The 26,053-nt window shown below is 39.3% G+C and overlaps 1 protein-coding gene across 11 annotated transcripts in view; it reads right to left on the bottom strand.

Moving 5' to 3' along the window:
- The window catches only part of Tasor (transcription activation suppressor), a 75,718-nt gene extending 53,212 nt beyond the window's left edge, over positions 1–22,506 (bottom strand). For 6 of the 11 annotated variants that reach the window (XR_013042137.1, XR_013042139.1, XM_076544107.1 and 3 more), the window contains exons 1-7: positions 22,040–22,506; positions 9,220–9,365; positions 7,791–7,883; positions 6,534–6,606; positions 6,034–6,125; positions 5,252–5,413; positions 354–478 (exon numbers count right to left, since the gene is read on the bottom strand). Coding sequence is in view for 6 of the 11 variants with exons in the window: in XM_076544107.1 (XP_076400222.1) it covers positions 354–478; positions 5,252–5,413; positions 6,034–6,125; positions 6,534–6,606; positions 7,791–7,883; positions 9,220–9,365; positions 22,040–22,379 (1,031 nt within the window). In the remaining 5 variants the exon portion in view is untranslated. The remainder of the gene's footprint in view (positions 1–353; positions 479–5,251; positions 5,414–6,033; positions 6,126–6,533; positions 6,607–7,790; positions 7,884–9,219; positions 9,366–22,039) is intronic. The other 5 variants (XR_013042138.1, XR_013042140.1, XM_076544108.1 and 2 more) reach the window with 2 other exon arrangements.
- Positions 22,507–26,053: the final 3,547 nt, after the last annotated feature.

Raw genomic sequence — 26,053 nt, 5'->3', positions numbered from 1 at the left:
GAGTTTCTAAACAAAATTAAACAAAATTTCTGTTTGGGGAAGGCAGGAACTCACGAAAAGAAGATGGCTTCAAATTCACTGGATAGCCAAGGCTGACCTCTATGTCCTAAGTGCTGGGAGTACAGGCATATACCACAACGAGTTAAAATGTCAAAGTACACGTAAACCAAAAAGAAAAAGAAAAAGCCCCACAATTTAGCTAGGTGAATAAAAGCAAATTTTAGTTCCTGTTTCCAAAGTAATAGTCATCCTTCATACTTACCATGAACATGAAAACATCTATTTAATGTCAAAAAAGGTTGAAGAGATCAATGGAAGCTTCTGAACAATTTCTCTGTGTAAAATTGTCTTACCTCAGTGAAGACACAAACTTTGGAGTTTGTATATCATCTTTGTAAGTAAAAGACACAACTGCATATGGACAAACATGTCTTGGTCTCCGTCTTAGTTCATCAAAGCCATACTCATAAAAATAATACTAAAAATAAGAAAGCACAAAATTAACATTTCAGAATAGGCAAATAGTAGAGAAGATATATTTATTTTATTAAAAACCTTTAAGCAACTCTGGTGGCAAAGAAACTTCCTTGAGCTTATCCACTTAACCAAAACAAAAAAATTGTACTTGCTATGTATTTTATGTACCAGATCCCAGAAGTTTACTTCTGAAGCGTTGACAAAAGGAATGTGCAATTAACTTCCTAATGAAAATAAAATAAAATATAGCCTGAACTAGGTCAGCCCAGAAAAGGCAACTTGATTAAAAAAGTAAAAAATACTAAGGACAAAATTTCAACCAATATTAAGTATCATTTTTTGTGTTAGTGCAAAAGAAAACAAAACAAGAACTCAGTTGCAAAGAATGAAGCAAAGAAAGTGTGCAAAAGAAGACGACAAAAGCCCTTTCCCGCCCCATTTATGACAGTTATCATGCTGGAGTTTTCTGACTGTAGAAAACTGAGAAAGAATGCCTGAGCCTATAATCAAGTCCTTTTCTCTGGGAAATTACTGATTTCAATAATGTTATTTTTCTCAAAATACTTCCAAAACACTTTTTAAAATAAATAAATAAATAAATAAATAAATATATATATATATATATATATATATATATATATATATATATTTGTGTGTATATACATATAAAGCTCTGGTTTATAAGTTCTAGAAAACCCAGTTACTAACTATACTTCAAGCCTACCAACAACACTATTATCTAAAAGGAGTGAATTAAGGAAGTTCCTGATGCCTTTTGTGAATAATTTTGGTTAAAACCCCCAGCCAAAGACAATTCAACAAAGAGCCAACAAACTATTTTCCACAAATACTGCAGAAAAATTTTGTTATTATTTTATGTTTATGAGTATTTGCCTACATACGTCTGTCTGGGCACCACTTGCCTGCCTGCTGCCTGAGGAAGCCAGAAGGCATCTGATCCCTTGGAACTGGAGTTACAGACATTTGTGAACTGTCATGTGGTGCTGACAAACAAATTCAGACCCTCTCCAAAAGTAGTCAAGGATCTTAACTGATCTGCCATCTGTCCAGCCCCAACAAAAAGGTTCACTATATAATGGAAGAGGACAATGCCCACAACTAGACATCTTATGCCACCAAGTAAAACCCCCAGGGCCAATAACAGGTTACATCTTCTTAACAGTTGGCCAAAGGAGTGCCACAAACCCATTCAAACATCACAGGCTATTGTCAAAGTTACTGGTTGCCCTGTACAATCTGACCATAAGGTCCTATTGCTGATACATTATGTCATCAAACATGCAGAAATTGGGCTGGTGCCCAACTAACGAGCTTCAACTCCTACCAACCAGCACACATGGTGCTGGAAGGTACTATGCACGCTACTAGAAGAGGAAAATAATCATCAGTATTACTCAGCTATGAAATCCTTGACCTACAACAGCAATCGGCCTGCAACATATGCTAGTGCAATAGTGGTACACATGTTATTGGAGTAACCAAACGTTTTTCTATTGGATTTAAGGCCCCCTCCATGAGATGGAACCCTATGACTGCTAAAGTGGCCAAGAACCTGAGACTAAATAAGTCATGGGCCCTAGTGGAAAACCTACTACTATGCTGCGGGCCGCAGGAATATATCATAAGAACTCAGCTGGTTATGGCAAAGTCACTACCTGGAGGAATCAGGGAATTCCTCCAGAGGAAGCCAAATCCCAAGGAGTTTTTGGTGTTACTTGGCTTGTTATATATCAGCTGTCTTCTGTTATGAAAATCATGTGTGCCTTCATAATTTTCCCAATTAACTTTTCCCTAAGAAGGGCTAACAGTGTAGACTGATCACTCTCTGGACATACACATTCCAGGTATTTGGAGAACAGCCTCAGGAAAGGCTTTCTCTGGAATCAGATTATCTCCCTTGGCCACTTTCAAGGACTACAGGAAACACCACCCAGGTGGGCGCCCATTGTTAGTCCCAGGTGGACTAACAATGATAACAGCCCACATGCAAGTCTCCTGACTTACAGTAAATTCGACAAGGAGACACCACCTAGGAGAGGTGGACATTAAGTAATAGCTTTACACAATTTAGCTCGGACCCTCCCTATATATACTGAGACTTCCAGGGCATGGGAGGAGAAGAGAGAAGAGAATGGAAGAACTAGATGGGTAAGAACTTGAGAGCAACGAACTGAGATGGGGAAGAACTAGATTGAAGGGCTAGAAGAGAGGACAAGAGGAACGAGATGGAAGATGAGGAAGAGCCAGATGGGGAAGAACAAGATGAGGAAGAGCCAGATGAGAGAGAAGGAGACGGGAGCTGATAGGGGAAAGAACTAGATAGATGAGAACCTAGAAGGGCCAGAACTAAGATGAAGGAATTAAGATAGAACCTAGAGGGGATCGCAGACAAGTGTAGAGAGAAATCAGGCTAAAGATGACCTAAATATGAAAGCAGAATATAAGCTTGTAACTGTCACAGAATAATAAAGTATATGGACTAAGGAGTTTCGTGTACATAGATTCATTTCTTCCCATTAAAGATTAATTATCAGCTGGTTGTAGATTCTTCCCGGACCCTGGGAGGGGACTATCGAGGGGCTGGACCCCCCGAAGTCCTCGATACTACTATTACTCTGCTAAGTGAACACATTAGTAAAATGACTCCTAATGACATACTACTATACCCATAGATCAGTGCATCACTCAACTCTCAAGAGATGCTTCTTGTAGATGGGGATTAACAGAGACCCACAGCTGGACAATGTGTAGAGAATGAGATACTTTGTAGCATTCAGTCCTAAATGGGATGTCTTTATCAAACTCTTCCCCACTCAAGGATCTATGCTAAGAGGCGGCACAAAGATTGTAAGAGACAGAAATGGTAGATGACTCCAAGGAAACAGAATCACTTAGCCAAAACAGGGTTGATACTCATATGAACTCACACATAAGACCTACACAAGTTCAAACCATATAAAAATCCCAGAATAAAGAAGGGGAAGTAGACACAAAGTACCACCCCTAAATAAGAAGCTATTTGCAATTGATACCTGCTAAAAAGGGGAAAATCAATTTTCTCCAATGGAAAAACACTGTGTATTATATCAACTCCAGAGTAGGTCCCATGCCTAAGAGTAGTTGTTCAACAAAAAAACAGAGCCCTTGCTTTTTGTATGCATTTGTTTTAGTTTGGTAATTTCTGTCTTTTTTTGTTTGTTTATTTATCTATTTATTTTTGGAGAAAGAAAATGTAGTTGGGTAGGTAGAAAGGTAGGAAAGATTTTGGAGTTGAGGAAGGGAAAACAATAATATATATATTGCACAAAAATTTTAAAATTTAATAAGCTGGCATCACTACTTTTCACATACAATCCATTAGTTACACACCTTTCACATGCTTATTAATGGGGAAAGCTCACAGGCCTCAAACCTAGACAAAACTACAACTAAGGAATGCTGAGAGCAAGAAAAACAGTCTGGCCTAGAACTCATGATTTTCCCAGTACTGAGGGGGATAAGACAAGAGGATCATGAGTTTGAGGTCAGCCTAAGCTATATAACAAGACCTAGTATTAAAAAAAAAAAAAAAAAAAAGCCAGACAGTAGAAACAGGAATATCAGGAAAGAGCTCAGGGACAGCCTCTAATACCTAAGACCCTGTATCAAAAAAAAGTAGCCTAGTGTAGTGGCACACACCTTTAATCCAAACATTTAAGAGGCTGAGGCAAAAGAGATCTCTCAGTGAATCTGAGGCCAGTCTGGACTACTAAGCCAACCAAGGCTACATAGTGAGACCTTGTCCCATAAAACTCCAAACAAACTTCATCAACAAAAAACTGACCATGTCAGCCGGGCGGTGGTGGCGCACGCCTTTAATCCCAGCACTCAGGAGGCAGAGGCAGGCGGATCTCTGTGAGTTCAAGGCCAGCCTGGGCTACCAAGTGAGTCCCAGGAAAGGCGCAAAGCTACACAAAGAAACCCTGTCTCGAAAAAAAAAAAAAAAAAAAAAAAAACTGACCATGTCAGTACATAGCTTTAATGCCAGCACTAGGCAGGCAGGGCAAAAAGATCTTTGTGAGTTCAAGGCCAGCCTGATCTACATAAAGAGCTCAGAGATACATACTGAGACTTTGTCTCAAAAAAAATTTTTTTTAGAAAAGAGAACATATATATAGTTTTCTGTATATCTGGTAAGGCTTAAAAATATACTCTTAAATTTGTATTCTTATACATCAATAGAACAAACCAAGTATTGTGATTTAAGATAGTCACCTTTACTTTGAAAAACAAATGGTATTTTATTCACCAACAAGATTTTTCTAGGGTCCTGAAATGCAGGCATTTCAACATGTAATAAGCCGGGCAGTGGTGGTACACGCCTTTGATCCCAGCACTCGGGAGGCAGAGGCAGGTGGATCTCTGTAAATTCAAGGCCAGCCTGGTCTACAGAGTGAGTTCCAGGACAGGCTCCAAAGCTACACAGAGAAACTCTGTCTCGAAGAAGAAAAAAAAAAACAAAAAAACAAAAAAAAAAAGATGTAGTAAGGTGATGCTGGAGAGATGGTTCACAGTTAAAAGTGCTTGCTTGCTTGATCCTGAGGACCCGAGTTTAGATCCCAGTACCCTCTTAACAAGCCAGGTGAGCATCCCATAACTCCAGCTCTTATCTGATCTGATCCCCTTTCCTTTGGCTTCCTGTATGCACACACTGGGAGACAGACACACATAAATACAATAAATCTGTCACATTAAAATGGATCCAAATACATACCTGAGTAAGCTCATAGGCTCTGTAAGCCAAAAGGGATGTAATTCTACTGGCATTTTTAGACACATGACATTCATGCTTTGGTGTAGGATCCAAAGCATTTTTACTTAACATAGGTTCCAAGCTTTTTACACTCAGAGGATCATAAACACTCTTTATTTTACCCTAAAATAAAGAAAATATTTTAAGTATCCGTTTAACATCATTTTTACTATACGCTATTATAATAAGGAAATACAAGTGCTATTAAACTATTTACCTACTTATATTATCAACACGTTACATTTTTCCCCCATTATTTTCTTCAGAAAACAGTTGTGTGTGTGTGTGTGTGTGTGTGTGTGTGTGTGTGTGTGTGTGTGTGAAAGAGAGAGAGAGAGAGGGAGGGAGGAAGGGAGGGAGGGAGGAAGGGAGGGAGGGAGAGGGAGTGTGAATGAGAGAGAGAGACCAGTGAGACAGTTCAGCAGGTAAAAAACACCAAGCCTGATGACCTGAGTTTGATTCTCAGGATCCACAAAGTTGAAGGAAGAACTAGCTCCCCCAACTCCCCAAGTCTTCCTCTCATCTTCACATGTATCCTGTGACATGTGCACCCACACCCACATACATTATATTAATAAATAAACATAAAAAAGATCGCAAATCAATTACTCTAAAGAGTCTAGAGTATCTTCATATACCACCAAATACAGACTTTTAATTCAAAAACTCCTAAAGTCATGAGAACACTTAAAATTGAATGTTAAATGTTATCTTTGATATATACAAATAAAAGTGAAAATTACCTTCATTATTTTAAAAATAACAACATCACCCACTGCCCCAGCTTCCAAAGGATTAGCCTGTAAGAGATCTGCATATCTACACAGGTATACACCTAACAGAAAAAGAAAAACAATTTAAACAATTAGGTTTGTTTTTTTAATCAAAATATTTAACCAATAATAAAAATGGAGGTGTGGCAACTTTTTAAAAGCAATACTAGAGACAGGAGAGATAGCTGATGCTTAAACCAGAGTAAAACATGAAATTAATCACGTTTTTCAAAATCATTTTGGCCAGAATAAACATTTTAAATAGTGATATTTGATCAATTAGAAGTATGCAAAATCAGAAACAAAGAAATAAAATCAGCATTACATTTCAGAACTTAATACTAGTCTCCTTGTTTGAAAATATAAGAAACATACAGATTTATTAGTGACTATAAGCAGATTACATTAAGAGTTTTAAATGGCAACTTCATAGTAGTTGAGTATAAATGAAAAACAAAAAAAAAAATTACCCATGGAAGGACTGCCCAGAATAGTTATTTTGGACTGGCCCACCTGCAATCCTTTTTCACATATGCTTTGAACCTAAGTAAACAAAACATTTCAGTTTGAAATCATAACAAGAAAAATTTATAAAATTTCAAAATGTAATCTTATAAACTATACCTTACAGAAATTTTACACACAAATGTCAGGTAATTATTATGTATTAATGTAAAACTTGTTTAAATTTCTTAGGTAATCCTATCAGAAACTTATCTTTATTTATGCTACTTGTGGCAGATACTGTCATAAACAAAAGAAAATTAAGACCAGAAAAATATTTTAAGATTTTTAATACTCTTATTCATGTGCAATATGTATTTGTGTGTGGCAGTACCCTCAAACACCAAAAGAGGGCAGTGGAAAAGAGGGCAAAAGAGGGCAATCTCTGGAGCTGGAGTTACAGGCACTTGTGAGCTGACTAATATGGGTGCTGGGAATGGAACTCAGGTCCTCTTGAAGAGCAGCAGCAAGTATTCTTAACCTCTGAACCACTTCTCCAGCCCCAAGCAAAATATCTAAAGAGAAAGTTAACCACTACTTTTAATTAAAGGGGAAAAAAATGGCTATAAGAATATAGTCCGCATTATATAAGACAATCTTGTTTTCATAAAAGAAAATGTTTAATCAAGCATGTTCTAAGAGAAGAAACAAAAACGATCAGAGAAACAATTACATTTGAAAAAGAAATTTCAAAACATATACTTTGCCCCACTGAATCATTTCTTCTACTTATATGTCAATAAAAACATTAGGTTACGGTGAATGCCTAGAACCACAGATGGCTGAAAGCAAAATACCCCCAAGTTCAAGAACAATCTTACCTCAAAAAACAAAACAAAACAAAAAAAACAACAAGGGCTGGAAAGACAACTGTTTAAGAGCTCATACTGGTCTTCTAGAGAACTCAAATTTAATTCTCAGTATACTTATATCAGGCATGAGTTACTCTGCCTGTAACTCTCACTCTAGGAAATCCAATATACACCTAAACTCATGTGCATACACATACACTTCATTAAAAATAAAGATAAACCATAAAGAATAAACAAGGATTAGGTAAGATGGCTTAGTAGGTAAAGGCACCTACCACCAAGACTGACAACCTGAATTCAACACTCTCTCTTTCTCCCTCTCTCTCAGAAAAAAATTGCTATATACTTACCAAACGTATTGTTGAATAATTGTGAAACTCATGACTTACAATGGAAACAGAATTATCTCACCTGGTATCGATCAACCATGAGAAATGCGTAAGATTCTGAAAGTTCCTTATCCAAACGACCATCAAACTTCAGTTCTCTTCTCTTTTCTGTAAACTAAAAGAAATTAATCTATAACTACTTAGCATGATTGTTTCATTAAGCTTAGCGTTGAAGAATTTTCCTAAGAAATCTCAAACCTATCAAAATAAAGATCTTTCTCTATGCTTTCTGCTATTCAATGTTCAATTTTATTTCTTCCCACTTTAATTCCCCATATACATATAAAACAGTCCAAAGTATCTAGTACTTAGCAATTTTAGCCAATTTTCTATTAAAAGTTTACTATGCCGCCAATCACCTCAAAGATTATAAACTGATGTTTTGTTATCTTTTTATCTCCCACTTAACATGGTATACTGAATAATGGGTGTTTTAATTTATTTAACCCAGGCATAGTGGCAAGTGGCATTTAACCTTGTAAAGCCAGCAGTCTGGAGGCTGAAGCAGTAAGATTCCTTTGGGTTCAAGGCCAGCCTCTGTTACAGAATGGGACCCAGTCTAACAGTATGTTCCATATTCGTCAAGTCACCTAAACTGCTGGATTTACTTTTAGATGCAAACAGATATCTATTTAAAGTACAGAACAGCAAGCATTTTGTATTTGTATTCAGGCTACCTCTTCAACCATGTACTATAATTTTAGATAACATTTCCATAAACAATTAACAAAAAATCCCTACTATACCATGAAATCACATCAAACTATCAAAAATTTTTATTTTCTCTAACAGTAACAGTGCCCTTCAGGAAGTGCCCTTCAAAGTTAAATTTCGTTAGCATATCATTAACTGTTATAAAACCAAACTTTGTAATATTTCATATCCATTAGAAAGCCATAAATATTAAACGTAAAATTCCATTTGTGTGTTACCTCAGAATTATACCTGCTGGCTTTTCCTATATTAAACTCAAAGAATATCTAATTTGTATATGAAGTTAGTTCATTGTCAACTGTTACCCTTTGTATATACTTAAATTTCACTAAAATTAACAATACAGCCGGAAATTTTAGAAAAAGAAAAAAAGGTTATTTTCTAACAAAACACATTAAATCTTATTTCATTATCTTTCAATATAGACATTTAATTACCATGTATAAAATAGGAAAAAAAAGTCCTTGTCAATTTACAATTAAGTACTCTTATAGTAAGCTATCCCTAAGTGAATGACTTAATTTCAGGATTCTGCATAGCTACACATTAGTAACAATTAAACACAGCAGATAAACATAGTGTAGCAATAAAAGAGATACAATTTAGGAGGGGGGATTTATCTGAGGGGTTGAGCACTTGCTTAGCATTGAGTCGGATCCAGGGGTTTAATCCCTAGCACTACAAAAAAATCATTTAAAAAATTAAAAAAGGATTTCTTCCCCATGCTAATTACATACCTCTTTTTCCAAAAGGTCATTATGTATCAAGCAAGCTCGTCTATAGTTAAAATTTGTTACTGAGGATGGCTCAAGGTAAGATGAATGGAGAATATTTAAAACATCTTCAAATTCTCTAGAACCTGGAGTTAATTGCTGGAAAAGTGCTAAAAAAACAAAAACAAAAAACGAATTGTAAGATCATAAATGTACATTTTTCTGGTTTTTTTTTTGTTTTTTTGTTTTTTTGAGACAGGATTTCTCTGTTTTTTTGTTTTTTTTTTAATATCTAACTTCAAATGAACAAAAGGCATCAAAAGCTACTTCATTTTATGATGTGCAAGACTGAAGATGACCAACTAGACAGCCCAGCAGGTGAAGGTGCTTCCTGCACAGCCCTGATAGCTGAATCCCAGAATCCTCATGACTCAAAGGTGTCCCCTACCCCTCACTTGCATACACATGTGCACATGTACTTTTTGCACACAAATACTTTTTTTAACTCACTCAAGAAAAATTAAGACTTTACCTAGACTAACTAGTTCCCTCAGCAATGAGAATCTGGCCTCACACACAAAAAAAGGTTGCAATTTTACAAACCTCAGGGATGCTACATTGACAATCTAAAACTGCTTAAACTCTTGTAATAACCTATACATGTACTCAACTTGTCTCAATTACTACTTACATTACACTCAAAAAGTATGTCTAAGACTATGATAGTTTAGCAAATATAAAGATTTACCATATATGAAAGCTTAAACCCAACTCATGTCTCTAATTCCTATACTTGAAAGGCAGAGAAAAGAGGATAATCAAAAGTTTAGAGGCAGCCTGATCTGTCTTAAAAAAAAAAAAAAAAAGGGCAAAATCCAATTTTAGCCAATGAACCCATAAAATAAAATGATTGTTTACATTTAGTAATAAAGTTAGAGTAATGTGCAGTACTCAAATAGCTTTATTATTGATATAAAATAGAACATTTTTAACTACCAAATGTTAAAATGAATGCAAGGCTTTGAGCCAAGCCAGCAGCATTGTCTTTTGTTTTGTTTTGTTTTGTTTTTTCTTTCCTTTTTAAGACAGGGTTTTCCTGTATAGCCCTGGCTGTTCTGGAACTCTGTAGACCAGGCTGGTCTTGAACTCAAGAGATCCTCCTGTCTCTGCCTCTGAGTGCTGGAATAAAAGGTGTGAACCACTTTATCCTAGCTATTTGATGGCTAAGTACAGAGCTAGTTCAAGGATGGCCTGGGCAACTTAGACTTGTCTTCAAAACAAAAAGTAAAAAGTAATAGAACATTTGCTTTGAATGTTTCAATACCAATACTGGAACAACAAAACAGTTCACAGAGTTTTAGAGCAAAAACTGAAATAGCAGATTTGTCATTTAATGGCTTTGTAGCAGATGATATATAACGTAATCAAACAGCCCAGTTCTCTCATTATAAAATAGGAAACTCCACTTCTAATAACCATTATATGCCAAGTACATTATGTAAGGCAGTACACAGAAAAAAGTACTAAGCAGAACAAAGCAGCTGGTGTAAAGTTAACACAATGACATTTGTATGCCTTGTGTTTTCACCATTCTACATTCCATTTGATTTTCTTCTTCCATCTCTGATACAAGTTCTTACCGGGCAGTCAAGGCTAACCTCAAATCCTTTTTTTAGTCTCTCGAGTGCTGGAAATACAAGCATGTCTCACCATATCTGACTGAAATTTGTATGCATGCATGAACGTGGTATGCTCATGCCAAGATGTACATGTAGAGATCATAGAACACCTTTCAGATCAATATTCTCCTTCCGTGGTTCCAGGAGTCAAACTCAAGCTTACACACATAGTGAACTGTGCTTTTTTTACCCTGAGACAACTCTCTGGCACTGGATTTTTAAAACATTAAATCATCTAACCTGTTTAATAACCAAGCATGGTGGCATACGCCCTTAATCACAACATTCAGGATAGACAGATCTCTTAGTTTGAGGTCAGTTTGTTCTACAGCTTAAGTTCCAGGACAGCTAGAGCTACATAATGAGGTCCCAACTCAAAACAAAAGAAGCCAACACACAACAATAATTTGGCCTTAATAACCTTAAATTTCTAATGTATACATGAAAGTTTTCATTTAATAAATTTCAAATATCAGATCTACACATATAAACTTTCCACTAATCAAAAAAGGCATACTTTTTTTTAAATGTAGACAGAACTATTCACAGAAACAATTATACTCACCATTTATCTGTATTTTTTTCAAGACATTATTTAAGGTCAACAAATATTAAGTAACTTTTGGGTTCCACTGAAAGCACTGATATATGTATATTTATATATTTCAACACAAGGACTCACCAAAAAAAAAAAATCCATAATAGTCTGAAATTCATTACGTAGCCTAGGCTGACCTCAGCTGTGCCATCTTCCAGCTTGAGTCCCCAGTACCGGGGTTATAAGCAGTTGCCGTCACTCTCAGCTTTATACGTACTCTTAGAAGTATGCCACTTTGCAGGGCTGGAGAGACAGCTCAGTGGTTAAGAGCATGTGCTCTTCAAGAGGACCTGAATTCAATTCTCAGCATCATGTCAGGTGCCTCAACCACCTGTAACTCCAGCTTCAGAGAATCCTACACCTTTGGCTTCCTTAAACACCTGCACCTATGTGTACATCCTCATGACACACACATACATACACCTAATTAAAAAGTAAATACTTAAAAAGTATGATACCTAAAAGCTAACTATAAATAAGCTGTTTTTACTGTACTTTCAATTTATTTTTATTGGACTATAAAAGATACAATGTCAAGTGGCATACCCATTCTTTAACTAGGCATACACAGTATTAGTCTAAAAATGACGAGTTACCGTGTGTGCCAGGTAAAAGCCAATGCATACCTACTTTAAAGATAACATACGCAAACATCCTGAAGAATAAATTCAACATGGTTACAATAATGCAATTGAAAAGAAAAAGTGGCTGGTAGGATGGCTTAGCTGGCTGTGCAAGCCTGATAAACTGAGTTTGGGTCCCTGGAAGCCACGGAAAATGCCAGGTGCTGGTTAAGTTACAAGGTAGGAGGCAGACAGAACTGTTCTCAGGAAGCTTATGGGCCAGCTACCCTGGAGTAGAAACCAAAGAAGGAAAAAAAAAAAAAAAAGGCTGACTATAAGTAAACTAAAAAGAAAAAAAAAGACATTCAAATAGAGTAAGATTACTAAGAGTATCCTATAATCAAATCTGTAGATGTATCCAATAATAAATAAAGTGTCAACTCCATGAGAACACAAACTACATCTGACTTGTTCACCTCATCTTTCCCATACACTAGTAAGTAGAAATATGAGCAGTCCCGAGTGTACTCAATGGTTAAAGTACACACAGGCAGTACTTTTTTTTTTCTTTTTTAAAGTTCATATAAAGAGTTTTTTCACTTTCAAAGTTTAAAATCACTATAAAAGCTGAAGCACGGATCACAAGGAGCTGCTTTCCCAATATGCACTAAGTGAATGAATATGCTACCCTAAAGCCATTATACTTGCACATGAAGATGACTTAGGACAGATAGTAACAGGCCCACACTGCCCACTTGTTATAGTTCCAATCCCAGCAAACACTTGATGGTGGGGTGTGTGTCTGCTTTTGAACAAAGAAATGATTTACTATTTAGACCTAGGTGCACACCATATGAATTTACTTCCATATCAGAATATCAATAAAATTTAGGCCCTGTCGCAACAAAACCAGGACAGAATTGCAGAAATCAGGGAGATTTGTCAGACAATCAGAACAAACACTGGCTGTGCTTCTATTCTCCCAGTAGCAACAAAAGTTTTATGTTGAATACAAGCTCCAACTACCAAAATGTTTGTTTTAAATTAAGATTTAGTGATAAAGTACTTCTCCTAGCATGCACAAAACCTGGGTTCAATCCCAATAAATTGCAATCAAAATAAAAAGTAAGAAGGCAGAGCAGGCTCTTGCTAGTGCAGCAGAGTAGAACACACCTATAATCTCAGCACTCAAAAGGCTGAAATTGAATTAATACAAATTCAAGGCCATCCTGGGCTATGTACAGAATACCAGGCCAGCCAGTGACATATACGGAAAGGAGACCCTATCTCAGAAGAAATTAACAAAAAGATCCATTCATACATACATAAATACTATCATAAAACAAAACCCAAGAATAGAAAATAGAAACAGATGTTTAAATTTGTTTTATAGGAGTGGTGGATAATTCTATTTTTGTTACCATTACCTCCTGTTAAACTAATTTTAAAGTTTACACAGAAATTACTTTCTGATAACACTACTTCCAACCAATCTAATCATGAACAAAAATTCATCAAACACTGGGCTGACAACACAGTCCAGTGGTTCAGAGTGCTTATCGCTCCTGCAAAGAACCTAAGTTTGATTCCCAGTAGCCATGTCAGGTAGCCTAAGGTCTGTAACTCCAGCTCCAGGGGAGTTGATGCTTCTGGTCTTCAAGGGCACCTGTTATCACCTGCACATACCACACCTCTCCAACACACATACGTATAAAAATAAATTAGACACACACAAATAAGTCAAACATAAAATTGCATAAATTAACTCTTTGTAAAGTACTAAACATTTCCAATTTAATCCAAAGCAATGTCCTGTACAGTCATGTCAAGAGTAACTAGAACATCTACTAATGGGGGAAAACAAATCATAAAAAATAGAATAATAGAAATAACTACTACTGCCGGGCGGTGGTGGCGCACGCCTGTAATCCCAGCACTCAGGAGACAGAGGCAGGTCGATCTCTGTGAATTTGAGGCCAGCCAGGTCTACAGAGCTAGTCCAGGACAGGCTCCAAAGCTACAGAGAAACCCTGTCTTGAAACCCCGCCCCTGCCCCCCCAAAAAAGAAGTAACTATTAACTATTACTTTAGGTCAAACAATAAATACCTGTGTCCTAAGCATTTCACATTTCAAATGGATTCACTAGTTAGGTCACAATTATTATTTCACTGATTTTTCTCCCAACAATCATTTGTATAAAATAAAATTACACTATCTACTTTTAAAGACTTTAAGGCCATGTGCTGGTAATGGCAGTTTAGAAATTTATTAAGTTCACCTTCTGTACATTCCCTGGTGGTCTGTTTTATATCTTAAAATATCTCACTAGGAACCATCCATTTCACTTAGTAAAGTCACTATCCAAAATACTATTTCCTGAATTCTGACAGTTACTGAGTCTTAGCACTAGTAGGTCACCAACACTTTGAGATACTGAAATCTTTACACATATAATCTCAGGTATCAAAAACACAAGTACAATATGCCTCCTTCTCAAAACTGAAACAAGTAACAAGACAAACTAACCTGAGACAGGTAAGTTATGGTGACCCCAAAGCTCCAAAATTAATGGATAATTAGGTGGGACTCAAATTCAAGTTCTCTGGCACTAAGGTTATATGTAGGTATGAGCTACCCAAACATATCAAGTCAGAAAAAAATGTAATTGTTCCTTATTTTGCACACCAGAAAATCATGAGACATGTGGGCAAAGGAAATGAACTATTTTAAAAGAAAATTTCATTTCTAACACGTTTTCTACCCTTGTCTTTTAAGTCTATTTTTCTAAGTGTATGGGTATTTTGCCTCCATTTATTGTCTATGTACCATAGCATACCTAGTGCCCAAGACCAAAACAAAGTATAGAGTTACAACCAGTTGTAAGCTACCATGTAGGTGCTGGGAACTGAATCCAGGTCATGTGGAAGAGCTGTAAGTACTCAACCGCTGGGCCCTCTCTCCAGTGCCTTCTTTCAAGTCCCTCAAATTTTTTTTTTCTGATTTTATTTTTGTAGAGAAAGAATGGGACCAAAAGACATCACTTGTTGATTACAAAAGCTAAAACGAGGTAAGCAATGGTAACACCTGCTGTAATCCTAGTACTAGGGAGGTGAGATAGGAGATCAGGAATTCAATGACAGCCCAGGCTACTTCAGACACTGTCTCAGAAACAAAAGGTCAGTAACAGAAACAACAAAGTTTTTTCACACATTAAGGAAAATAAATAATTTGCTTAAATCCCATAAAAAGCATGTCAGAAAGATGGGTGAGTGAACTTCCTATCGGTTTCCCTATTGACAAACTAGTTACAGATATATTCCACAAAACCAAACAACACACATCTAGGACATCTGGAGATAGTTAGGATAAGGAAACCGATAGGTACTAAAAAAAATCAGAACTAAAGCCAGATGCAGTGGTGATTATCTCAAGATTATTCAAGAGGCTAAGGTAAAAGAATGATTACAAAATAGTGAGTTCAAGATCAGCTTGGTCTATATAGTAAGACTGTGTCTCAAAAAAGGTTAAAAAAAAAAAAAAAAAAGAACTTGAATTTAAGCGTCATGATTCCCAGATATAGCACCGAAATCCCTCCCCGCCCAAAAAATGTTTAGGTCAGGTATGTAGCACGTACCTGTGGCTGAGGCAGAATTTTGAGTTTTTAGTCAGCCTAGGCCACATGGAAATATCTTGTTTCAATGAAAAAATAAATAAAAATAGAAACAAAAATCACAGTTAAGAATTAAGTTTACACCTAGGCCCAATACCACAGGCCTGTAATCACAACCACTCAGGAGGCTGTAGTATAATGATCCCAAATTCTAGGCCACCCTGGCTTATACAGTGATTTCAGGACCAGCTCTGGGCATCTTAAGTAAGACACTTCTCAAAATAAAAAGTAAAAAGACAGCTAATGATAGAAGTCAATGGTTACATGCTCTTCAAGCATAGATGAAGCCCTGGGTTCCATCCCTACTGCCACACCCACAAAACACACACACACACACACACACACACACACACACACAAGATTTTACCTTTAAGCAACTGGCAATATGTTAAAAAAAAATAGCAACTTTGTTCTTTAATCAAAAGAACATTTTCAATTAGCTTGATCAATTTATTTTGTGCCAGTGCAGACCTTCTTGTATTATATATACATGATATACTGAACTTTAGAGAACATGGAATGCTGTTATCAAAACACATAATCAGAATATAAGTTTTCTGACTTAAAAGTAATTATAACTAGAGTAGCCAATGGATGGGACTTCAATGTATCTCTACAGGGCATTTGCCCGCCATACAATAAGTCATGAGTTCCATCCCAGAACCACAAGAACACAAAGAACAGCAGCTGAATGTGATAACATATCTACAATTCCAGCATTTAGGAGGCTGGGACAGGAGGTCAAGACAAGCCCATAGAATAGTGGTAACTGTCAGCTCTGGTCAGAGAAGCATCATTTTGCAGTGGGTGACTATTAAAAGCAGAGAATAAATGACTGAATGCTAACCATGAACAGAATATCTAGCCGGGTGGTGGTGGCCTTTGATCCCAGCACTCGGGAGACAGAGGCAGATGGATCTCTGTGAGTTCGAGGCCACCCTGGACTACAGAGGGAGTTCCAGGAAAGGGAGTTCCAGGCAAGGCGCAAAACTACACAGAGAAACCCTGTCTCAAAAAAAAAAAAAAAAAAAAGATTATCTATCACTCCCTCCAAGGTCTAGCAATGTTGGTAAAGGATGTGTGTATAGCCTTTAATTCAACCATTGTGATTACCTATGTATGATCTATACAAAACTGAGAAAGGAGGGATAGAGCTCCATCCCTCTCTGAGGATTTATACTGTTAAAGGTTGCGGGAGTGGGCGAAGCTTCTCTTCTGTGGTTCAGATTGGGTAAGATGCCCATGCTATGAACCGTAAGCCTCCCACTCCCCCTGAAAAAAATGTTGACAGGTGCTAGCTGGGAAGGGGATTAGCAAGTAGAAGGAAGGGCTGGAAGGATGGCTCAAGCAATTAAGAGGACTGGCTGCTCTTCCAGAGGACATTGGTTTAGTTTAGTTCCCAGCACCCACATGGCAGCTCACAACTGTAACTCCAGTTCCAGAGCATCTGATGGCAAATACACGGTGCAGACACACAAACAAAACACCCATACACATATAATTCTTAAAAACAAAGTTGTTTGGAGGGACACAAGAGGGTAATGGGGTTATGATATGACATCATGTACATATATGAAAATGCCATAATGAAACCCATAAGCCTTATTGTATAGAATATATGCTAGTAAAAAATTGTAAATTGACAGACGATGGTGGTGCACACCTTAAATCCCAGAAGAGAACTCTGAGTTTGAGGCTGTAGTTTTGGTGCTTGTCCTGGATCTCGCTCTGTAGACCAGGCTAGCCTCGAACTCACAGAGACCCGCATTGCTCTGCCTCACGAATGCTGGGATCAAAGGTGTGCATCACCACCCCCTGGCTGAGGCCAAAATGGACAGCCAGAGCTGAAGAGAAACCCTGTCCAGAATAAAAAAACAAAAACAAAAACAAACAAACAAAAGCAAAACAAAACAAAGCTAGCCTGAGCTACATGGGAGAAAAGGAAATAATTAGCAGGGCAGCTAGTGACCAAAGGTGGTCTATGATTATGAGTCCAAGGCTACTATCTACTGGTCTTAATTACTATCATACAATGTGTCTCCATTTGTTCACAACTGATCTGTAAATGGCTTTTCTATCTAAAAAAATTAATACCTGACAATGTTTTAAGAATGTGTTTCATCTCTACATCAATGTTGAATGAACATAATGCTGTTAGTAAAAAATACACTGGCGTAAGTCAACATGAGCCACTACAAATGAAATTTCTTGCTAGGTTTACTTCTATGTAGAGAAAAATCATTGTTTTCAAAATCCAATCATCCAGATTCAATTCTAAAACACCATGACTCAAAAAAACAACTACCGCTGGGCGGTGGTGGCGCACGCCTTTGATCCCAGCACTCGGGAGGCAGAGCCAGGCAGATCTCTGTGAGTTCGAGGCCAGCCTGAGCTACAGAGCAAGATCCAGGACAGGCACCAAAACTACACAGAGAAACCCTGTTTCAAAACAAACAAAAGACAACTATAGAGCCAGGTCCAATTTCAGCAACTGGGGAGATGGAGGCAGGAAGTTTAAAAAAAAAAAAAAAAGACAAGTGCAGATTTTGTTTGAAAAGATGAACATCTTTTATAAACTGTACTACTAGTCTAAGAACTTTGGAGAGAAATACTGTCAAATTCATTTACTAATTATAATTTACTTTTGATAACATACTAGATGTAGAATAAAATATGGCAATGCATCTACAGGACAATATAGATGTCTCTATTGGCTCATGGCTCTCTATACTACAGAAAATAGTCCAACCAATAAATACTACAACACACATCAAAATCAGTAAGATCCAGGTATTCATCCCTCAGACCCCCTCCCACTCTTGGGATTTCTCACAACTTAATAAATCTCTATCTGCTCTGAAAAAAAAATATTAAAATACAAAACCTTTTAGAACATATAGTCCTCTAGTATTTATGGTGAACATAATCTTTCCATCTCAAAGTTCTCCCCAAGGTTGAATATATGCTATTCTAATTTCACTGGAAACAAAACATACAACTGATCAAGTTAACTTTAATACTAGATTATAATGTCACTGGTGGTGACACAAGCCCATAAACCCAACATTAAAGGCTAAGAGAGCATTATCAAATATGAGTTTGAGGCCAGCCTGTGCTACAAAGGGAGCTCTTGCCTCAAAAGGGGACTGTGGATGTATGCAATGTGATCAACCGTCAGGCTTCTGCTGTTATAACTTCTCACCATGATGACTACACTCTGAAACTGTGAGCCAAAATAAGCCCTGCCTCCCTAAAGAAGTAACATGAAAATTTAGACTATTAATAGCCTTGCTTCACAGTTAAGTAGTTCAAGTAATCTATATATATGGTCAAATTCCATCTGCACAATTTACTAATTGACAAGTTACTTCTTAGTACTTCAGTTTTTCTGTGAAACGGACATAATATCTACCACACAAGATTCTTGAGAATTATTGTGTACAAGTACTATATTGCCCGCTAGTATTATTACGCCACTAAAATGGCAGTATTTAGATGTCATGCTATTATGATCAAGTAAAGATCAAGTAAACATTTAAGAGCTGGATGAGTTGCTATAGGTATGAAACTATAGCACTTAGGATACTTGAGGCAAGAAGACTGCTACATTATTTGATGCCAGCATGGGCTATGCAGTAAGACCTGTCTCCATTATAACTTTGAAAGTCAATAAATTATACTGAATGGTATTTACTTTTATGTTTTTTTTAATTAACATACTAACTTCAAATTTCACCATAAATAGTCGCCTATTAGAATATGAATGCAACAAAACTTTTGATGCTAAAAACTCAAGGCCTATCTATAAGTTTCTTATTCTAGTAAGTCAGATGTCGACTAGTACAACAAGCCAAAACCTGAACATACTTTTCAAACCTTCCGATCAATGTTAGAATGAAACTAACAATGCCTATACCGTTTATTTTTTTTCCTTTCTTCTAACTTCTTGTTCTCTACTGTTCACTATAAGCCTATTATGTGATGTTAAAGAAAATGAGAAATAGGCTGGGTGTGGTGGTGCTCACCTTTAATCCCAGCATTTGTGAGGCAGAGGCAAATGGATCTCTGAGTTCCAGGCCAGCCTAATCTAAATAGTAAGTTCCAGGCTGTCTCAAAAAACAAAAAGAAAAAGAAACACTCCTATAATCATTCTAAAGTGATAAATGTTTTTCTACTAAAAAGTTGAAACTCCAAGTCAACTTCTCCCAACATACAACAATATCCGAGATGGTTGTTGAAAGCTCCAAATTAAGAGCTAGATCATGATATCTATCACCAGTAATTTCTGCTAGTAGGGAGGCTTAGGCAGAAGCATTTCAAGCTCAAGGCTGGAGCAAGTTAAAAAGATCCTATCTCTATTGTTTTTTGTCTGTTTGTTTTGTTTTGTTTTTAAAAGTTGTGATTTTTAGGGGGTTGGGGATTTAGCTCAGTGATAGAGCCCTGGGTTTGGTCCTCAGCTCCAGAGAGGGGGAAAAAAAGTTTTGATTTAGCCCTATCATGTACTATTTGAACTGCTGCCTGGTGTACAGTTAGATGTTAACAATTATTTTCAGTAAACATGAAGTCTACCATGCTTTCTTAACTACAACCTCCCTTACAGATGAGCATAAAACCGTATCCCTAGACAAAATGGAAAATATAAACATTTCCCCCAAGGAATATATCAAACTCCATGGAGAAAGCAACTAGGGTTTATATTCCCTAATTCCCTATGCCACTTTTAGTACTTTCAAGTGCACTCAGAGCAACTTCTGGATTTGGCTTATGCAATTTAAGAAACACATGCCACCTTACCCATATTTCAAACCGAATCCTAAGGCTAAGCCAGTTCAGTGCGTTTTTGTTGTTGTTTAGTTTTTAAGGTGGTTTGTTCACACCCTTAGTCATTTAAAATCTAAAAGAGATGTTTAAAAGGCTTTGGTACAGTCTGAAATGTTAAGCCCCCAAGGCTCATAATCAGATCCTATATGAAAGAACTTCCAACCTATTCTACCAATGGCTTTTGGGGATGAGTGACTTTTCTTGTATCAACACAACCATCCACACCTCAACTACACCAAGAGAATTCACTATCTTGCCTTACATCCTAAAGTATTACATTACCTCATTTTAAAGAATGTTTCTAGAAACATTCAAGTTAGGTGGGCAAAGGTCAATTTCATCCTCCTCTGAATGCTTTCTCGTGCTATTTCCTTGCCTTTGTCATCTAAATAGAAAGGAATTTTCTTTGTACTTTCATAATCTCAGTTGTGAAAATAGAGTTGGTTACCCAGATGCATATTATGTCCATCAAGATTCTAAGTCTTCAGATTTGAATGACAAAAAAAAAAAAAATCAGCTCTGGGAAATAAACCACTAAAAAACTGTAACACGCAGTAAGGCAAGAAGGGAAAATTTAAACCAAATCCAGAAAATTCCAAATTACTGGACAGTCAAAACCTACTCTAACGAAAGTGTTGCACGTTTTACAATATGGCACTAAGATTTCAAAAAAAAAATGTAACTGTTCCTACATTGATTTCAAAAATAAAGAGTAGACTTCTTAAAAATCGGAAGTTCAAGGTAAATTGGAGATTCTTGGTCATAATAGAACTTCTCATTTTCCCCCCATAGGGAAATTAATGCACCAAGAACCTACCTTCCCATCCTTTTAAAATGCAAATGCCATAGTAAGTTTGGAGTTAAACATAAGAATCCTATTTAATCTAATGCTTCCAAAAAAAAAAAAAAAAAAAACCTATATGGAAATGAAGTGTGATGGAAAACTGTGCATGGAGCTCATATCCTAATGGAGATTTTCTAAATAAGAGAAGACGCTGGCATGGAGCACATTTCAAGTAGACACTCATAGCTGGAGAATTTCCATAGTGAGAAAACACTTGTCCTCAGAACGCAACGGCCTTGGAGAAAGCCTCAGAATCCATGGCCACGGGCTATTTCCACAAGCCGACTTCTCAGAAGCATCTTTAGGAGGCGGCCACATCAGCTTCTCTGCCATCGGGGGTTGGGAAGGAGGGGGCACCGAGCCCCATCTTTCCTCTCGGGGAGCGGCAGCCTTATGGATACGCTTCAAACCTGAGCTACTTCCAGCTTCCACGGGGACAGGGGGAGCGGCGGAGCGTGGTTCCACCCTCTGCTCTCGCCCCAAGCGCAGCTGGGTGGCCGTGGCAGCGAGGGCGAGAGAGACGGCGGGCGCTTGCTCGCGTGCGTGTTTACGTGTCTCGGGTGGGTGTGGGAAGAAGAGGAGAAGGCAGCGAGGTCCTAATGAGAAGATGGAGGAGGGGGGGGAGAGAGAGAGATAGAGAGGGGGTCGGGGAGAAGGGGAGGCACCACCTTTCTTTTCTCTGCTCTTCCTGGGGATCTGAAAACTCCGCCTAACAGGCCTTTCCGGCTCTTCGGCGCCTTTGGGGAGAGCGGCCGCGGGCGCCTCGGAGGTGTGCTGAGGCTGCTCGTGGCCGTGGCTCCGGGCGGCTTCGGCTGCCGCGGTCTCCTCGGGCCCCGCGCCGCCGCCGCCGCCGAGCTCCGCGGTGGAGGTGGTGGAGGAGCCGCCGCCGCCATCTTGTGGAGAGGACTCAAGCTCCGGAAGCGCAGGCTTCATCCCGTCGTCGCCGCCGCCGCCGCTCTCCCAGCTCGCGTCCGTCGAAGAGGCCTCGGTCTCCGCGGCGGTCGCCATCGCGCGGCCGTGAGGCGCTCCCGGGAAGCTTCCGCCCGGCGGGCCGACGGGGCGTGGGGCTTGGGGGCAGGGCGGCCCCCGCCGCCGAGTTCCTCGCTACCGACCCGGCCCCTCCGCCCCCGGGGGGTAGGGGGGCCGCACGCCGGCCTCCGAGGCGCCTGCCGAACGTCCGAGCGCGCCGCTCGCCCCGAGAACCGCTCCCGACTGCAGGCGGCTTTTCCACCGGGCCACCCAACGTGCTCGCGTCGGGCCCGGGAGAGGGGCGGGGCCTCGGCGGGCCCGCTCGGCCAATAGGAGCGCAGGGCCCGCCTTCGCGAATGCAGAGAGACGGCGCCGGTGGGCGGGGCCCTCGCGAGGCCGAGCCCGCCAAAAGGGGCGACGGCCACGCCCGGCCTGAGCGTCGACGCCGTCGCCGGAGGCCGCGGGCCGGGGCCTGGGGCCGGGGCCTGGCGGCCGCTCTGCGAATTCCTGAGCCCTGGACCTGCCCGCATGACGTTAGACGAGGCAAGCCCGGCGCGGTCTTCCCGAACGCTTGGCCTTGCCCCTTTCCTCCGGCATGTCCGCCCTCTCGCCGATCCCGAGTTCTCAGATAATGGGCTGCTCCTGCTCTTGTGACGTACTCAAGCTTAGAGCCTTGGCTGCTCTCGCGAAGGACCGCGGTTCGATTCCCAGCAATCAACATGGCGACTGCTGACCCGCCGTTAACTCCTCTCCAGGGCATTCGTGCCTTTTTCTGGCCTCTGCGGGCACCAGGCATACATTCAGGCGAAACACCTACACGCGTAAAGCCCGTGAAACAGGCAGGGAGGGCAGATAAGAACATGGCCTCCCGTGATAAGCTAAAGCAGGCTGGTTACTCTAACCTCCCATGCCCTTCAGACCTCTGGCCTTCCCAGCAGATCACGTGCACCCATCCTCCCAGGCCCTAGCTTGACACAAACAAGCGGCTCAAATAGTTGGGATCTTTCCACACAGCTTACATCCTAATGAGGGGAGGAAGGCTGCTGGCTTTTAGACATTGCCCCTTGGCTTTTACACACACACACACACACACACACACACACACACACACACACACACACACACACACACACGTACATTATCACCAAGAAGAAGGCAGTTTGTAGTCGAATGAAGGGCTCTTCTAGTTTCTTCCCAGTTAAGCGGTCCTTCGCTGCCGTCAATACTGACAGTATATAAGCAGTGCTTTCTGTATGCTAGGTAATAAATCAGTGGAACCTATGTTAACTCGGTTTCATTCTCACAACAGATTCCGAGGAGACACTTGTGTGCAATTTAAATGTTGCAACGTAGACAAATTGAGGTGACTAAAGTCAACATGTAAAGCCAGGTCTAATTCCACCCAGACTGCTTACACACTGCACTGGCTAAGACCTGATTTTCAAGCAGCTCTGCCTTAAAGCGTTTTATGAAGAAACAGAGAATATGTTTTCAGTCAAGATCTTCAAGCAGCAGCTGCGGGATCCCCAGATCTTTGTTCTCCAACACCTCAATATCGCTAAAGGAGTTGTTAGGCCAAGATGATAAACTGCAATAAAGCCAAGGCCTCTGTCAGGTGATTGCTATTCGAAGAACAACAGACTTGCAGAGATAAGCATTCCTTGTTTGACATCGGAAGGTGGGCTGCCGGGTGCAGGGTAAAGGCTGCACCTCTGTGAATCAGTAAATCGGGGAGATGTGGGTGAATCAGTTATCAGTGAACAGCTAAGGTAGGTAGCTGATGTTTAATTCAGTTGGATGTACCTTGTCTAGCATACTCAAAGCCCTGGATTTGATCCTCAGCACTTCCTGAACTGGTCCTGGTGGCACAGCTCTGGGGAGGTAACAAGAGAGAGGTTCAAGGTCATTCTGGGCTACCTAGGGAGTTGGAGGCTAAGGTGAAAACACACTTTAAAACTTTTTTTTTTAATTGTGATAGAATAAGGGCTAGGTTTGGGAAAACATATTATTGTAAAGTCACTTTTTAAAATGGGGAAGAATGAGCTTGGTAGCACATACCTATTCCCAACACTCAGGAGGCAGAGAGAGGCAAGAGGAACCATATAAGTTCAAGGTCAGCCTGGTCAATATAATAAGAACTCTGTATCAAATAAAATAAAACATAAGAGAGCTGAAAATGTAGCCCAATGGTAGAGATTTTGAGTTTGCCACTAGCATTCAGGAAAACCACAAAAATAGGTAGATAGACAGACAGACAGACAGATCTAGGAAAAGGAGTATATTTTCCCTGATGTGAAAGATGATCAAAAACTCAAACTTTGCAATCCTTATATGGTAACTTTCATTTTCCTAAATGTGCATTTTTATCAAGCTAAAAGTTAAGTGAGAACTAATTACACACTAATGCTTTCATTTAATAATCCACTCAGAAAGCCAGCTTATCTTGGAAGGAGACTATGTATAGACAACCAGAGTCAGATAGAAAAGAATTCTTAAAACTAAGACCAGTGAAGTATTGTTCTATCCCAAACCAACATTTTAGAAAATTGGTGAATTCAGGGTTATAAGTTATATTTTTTAAATTGGGAAGCTCTAAATTATAATGTGGCTTTTTGTTATGTGCTAGGGTTTCAGGTACACCAAGCTGTCCTAGAATTTCTAATCCTCCTGCCTCCATTTCCTTAGTGCTGAGATTACAGGTGTATGCCACAACACCCACCTTAAAATAAGTAAAATGGGCCGGGTGGTGGTGCCACACACCTTTAACCCCAGCACTCGGGAGGCAGAGGCAGGTGGATCTCTGTGAGTTCGAGGCCAGCCAGGTCTACAGAGCTAGTCCAGGACAGGCTCCAAAGCTACAGAGAAACCCTGTCTCAAAAAACCCAAAAGAAAAAAAAAAAAAGCTACTAATGGTCAATATTAGAAATAGTTGTCAGGTGGACAGATGGCTTAGCAGTTAAGAGCCCTGGCTACTCTTCCAGAGGACCCGGGTTTAATTCCCAGCACCCACATGGTAGCTCAAGACTGTAACTCTAGTTCTATGGGTTCTGACACCCTCATGCAGGCAAAACACCAATGATCATAAAATAAATAAATCTTTTTTAAAAAAGAATTATTTGTCAATTGCTTATTGGGACCAAGCACTGTAAGATATCAAGGAGAAGACTCTGGAGCAAGCAAATAGACATAGTTACTTTTGTCAGATTCACAGTTTAGTGGGGAGTGGATCTAATTCTAGCATCTATAGGGACAGCTAGGCTGGGGCATAAATAATGGATAAGTAGTTCCCTTCGGGAGGAACAAAAAAAGGACAGAAATTTGCTAAATCCCACCTATGTGAGAAAAGCAACAGCAAGATACAAAAAATATCCATCTACAGGTTTATATTTGTACGTACACACACACACACACACACACACACACACACACACACATACACACACGTACATGGGGGGAGGGGTACAGATGCTTGGGGTTCTGAAGCCAGAGCTAGCACAGGTCAAAAGTGTAAATCCTCTGTGATCTCCACCCATCAGTAATGGGAAAAGCAGAAATGCAAGAACACTAGAGAATAATACTAAACAGTGGAAAATTAAATATTGGGACTACAACTGCCTCTGTAAACTTAGAAACATATGTATCTAGTTCAACTCTACACTTTTGTTATTAATTTTTCTAGTTAGTGCATAAAATAATGCATTTTATTATATTTT

Source organism: Peromyscus maniculatus, chromosome 9 (assembly GCF_049852395.1).
Source record: "Peromyscus maniculatus bairdii isolate BWxNUB_F1_BW_parent chromosome 9, HU_Pman_BW_mat_3.1, whole genome shotgun sequence".
In the NCBI taxonomy this organism is placed as follows: Eukaryota; Metazoa; Chordata; class Mammalia; order Rodentia; family Cricetidae; genus Peromyscus; species Peromyscus maniculatus.
This window is presented reverse-complemented; position numbering and strand designations above follow the sequence as displayed.